Source organism: Elephantulus edwardii, unplaced genomic scaffold (genome assembly GCF_000299155.1).
Source record: "Elephantulus edwardii isolate Elephantulus edwardi_28Jun2011 unplaced genomic scaffold, EleEdw1.0 scaffold00086, whole genome shotgun sequence".
NCBI lineage: Eukaryota > Metazoa > Chordata > Mammalia > Macroscelidea > Macroscelididae > Elephantulus > Elephantulus edwardii.
Window position 1 is genome coordinate 2516155 of NW_006399836.1, and position 2127 is coordinate 2518281.

Here is a 2127-nt window from a genome sequence, read left to right on the forward strand (position 1 = left end):
AAAAAGATTGATAAATATATTTTAAAAAAATTTAGGAATAAGAATGCTTTGAAAAAGTGGGGATGTCATTACATTGAAAGAATTTAAATGGACAAGGAAGGTGAAGAAAATCAAAGATGCCTGTGAACAGTTGGTCTAAAGGACAACACGAACCCCAGCCTCCAGGACCCCGAGGCCAGAAGAACCAGAAGTGGCCCGGCTACCACTTCCAGCCACTCTGAAAGGGTTCCCCTAGGAGCCTGGGTAGAGTAAGAGAAAAACGTGGAATAAAATGCAAACATTTTTAAAAAGAGCAGGCTTACAGGTCTGACAGTCTGGTGGGACGGTGACCGAGATGACAGCCCTTGTGTGCTGTCAAGTCGGAACTGAATCGTTGCTGACCCTCCAGTTGGTTTTCAGAGGCAGTAAATCACACAGGAGGAGACTGCCCATCTTCCTCCACTCCCTCACGACCACTGAGACTATAAGCCTGTAACCAAAGTTACCCCCACGGCACAACTTCCAACCCAGTAACAGGCAGGCCTAAGAGAAACCCTGCTGGCCCAGTGGATTAAGTATTGCACAGCTATCAAAGGTTCAAACCCACCAGCTGCTCTCCAGGACAGTCTCTGTTCTGTCCTTCAAGGCCACTATGAGTCAGAACCAACTCAGTGGCAGAGTGATAAGGTGAACAGTAACTCCAGGGAAGCTGGCACACCCTAGAACAACCAACTCTAAGAGGTCAAAAGGCAGCATCTACCCGCCTCAGAAGGCAGAAAGGGTGAATGGAAAAGGTGAAAAAGTGGAAGAGTGCTGGTACCCTGTGGGGCTGAGTCATTGTCACGAATCAAAACAAGGACGAATTCCTGAGTGGAAAAACAAGACGCTTTATCAATTTCCAAATCACAAGTAAAATGTTTAAAAAGATAAACTAGGAGGAAGATCATTCAAATCTTTCATCTGGAATTTTTCCTGCTGCCTACGGTTTTTCTGGAGTTCTTCCCGTCAAAATGAATAAATTTTCGCCTGTGGTCACTGCGGCACCGAAGGAGCGGAACAAAAAAATGTATGGACGTGAGGACGACAAGAAGTGGGGAAAGTTCGATTACACTGCGAGTATTACAATTAATGATCTAAAACAATGTTTGTGAATGGTTAAGTTCCCAATATGCTTTGTAAACTTCCTCTCAAATTACGTTTTAAAAGGGATGGGTTGTGGGTGGTTATGAGGTCTCTACACATCTCTCAGGGTTGGAAAAAAAATCACATAAATAAGCCAACATTCATAAAAATATAAAGTCTACATCATATACCCTGTATTTATCAAGTCCTTTCACGATTCTTAACAGGGCTCTGGGGTAGACAGGACAGAGGTTACACGATGTGTACACATGGGATCCATAAAACCGGGTATTCTGGCTCCAGACTGACAGGGAACACACATCCCGCCTTTCTCAGCTGGAGCCCCCCAGCCCGATCCCGTCCACCCAAGTGCAAAGCCAACCCGTCCCTCCACCTGTCAAAACTAGCCCTTGCACCGCCCTCCTGCTGAAGGCGGTCCTATGATTGGCCTTTGCTCCTGCCAATCGACGACCTCCCTTGGTCCCGCCTCCAGGCTGACACTCACTTTCACCGGTTTGGGCAAAATGGCGCCGCTGCGGGTAACGATGACTGACCTCGACGGTACCAGGCTCCGACCTGAGCTGCCGCGAACGGCAGAGGCATCGTCACCTTGCCTCAAGCTCGGCCCGCTCCGGAGAACCCCCGATCGGACGGTGGCCAAAGCCAGCCGGCGAGCCGCCCAGGACGCCATCTCCCAGCTCCGCCCCGAGCGCGGACACTGGACCCCACTGACCGGGCCGGCGACGCCCTCGAGAAGTCCAGCCTCCGGAAGTCTCGCGATACTCTAGAGACCGGCTGAGAGTCCCAGCCCTGACATTCGCGCAGTGCTCCCGCTTCCTGGTGGTGGGTGGGAAAGAGCCGGACGCTCTGCGTGGTGACGTCACTGGGACTACGCCCCGCCCTCCTTCTAGGTTCCGGTGGGCGGGGCCCTCAGCCTGAGCGCTGGTGAGGTCTGGGTTCTGTCCTCTTCGCGCGGAGGGGACAGCTGGGGCCCCGGGCATAGCAGCCCTCACAAGGTGATTTTTT

General features: G+C 51.3%; 1 protein-coding gene across 1 annotated transcript in view; it reads right to left on the reverse strand.

Annotated features, from left to right (window-relative positions):
- SMDT1 (single-pass membrane protein with aspartate-rich tail 1) overlaps positions 1 to 1792 on the reverse strand; it is a 5967-nt gene extending 4175 nt beyond the window's left edge. Inside the window, exon 1 of the mRNA XM_006890068.1 lies at positions 1607 to 1792. Within this exon, the coding sequence (XP_006890130.1) occupies positions 1607 to 1792 (186 nt within the window). The remainder of the gene's footprint in view (positions 1 to 1606) is intronic.
- Between the last annotated feature and the right edge of the window lie 335 nt (positions 1793 to 2127).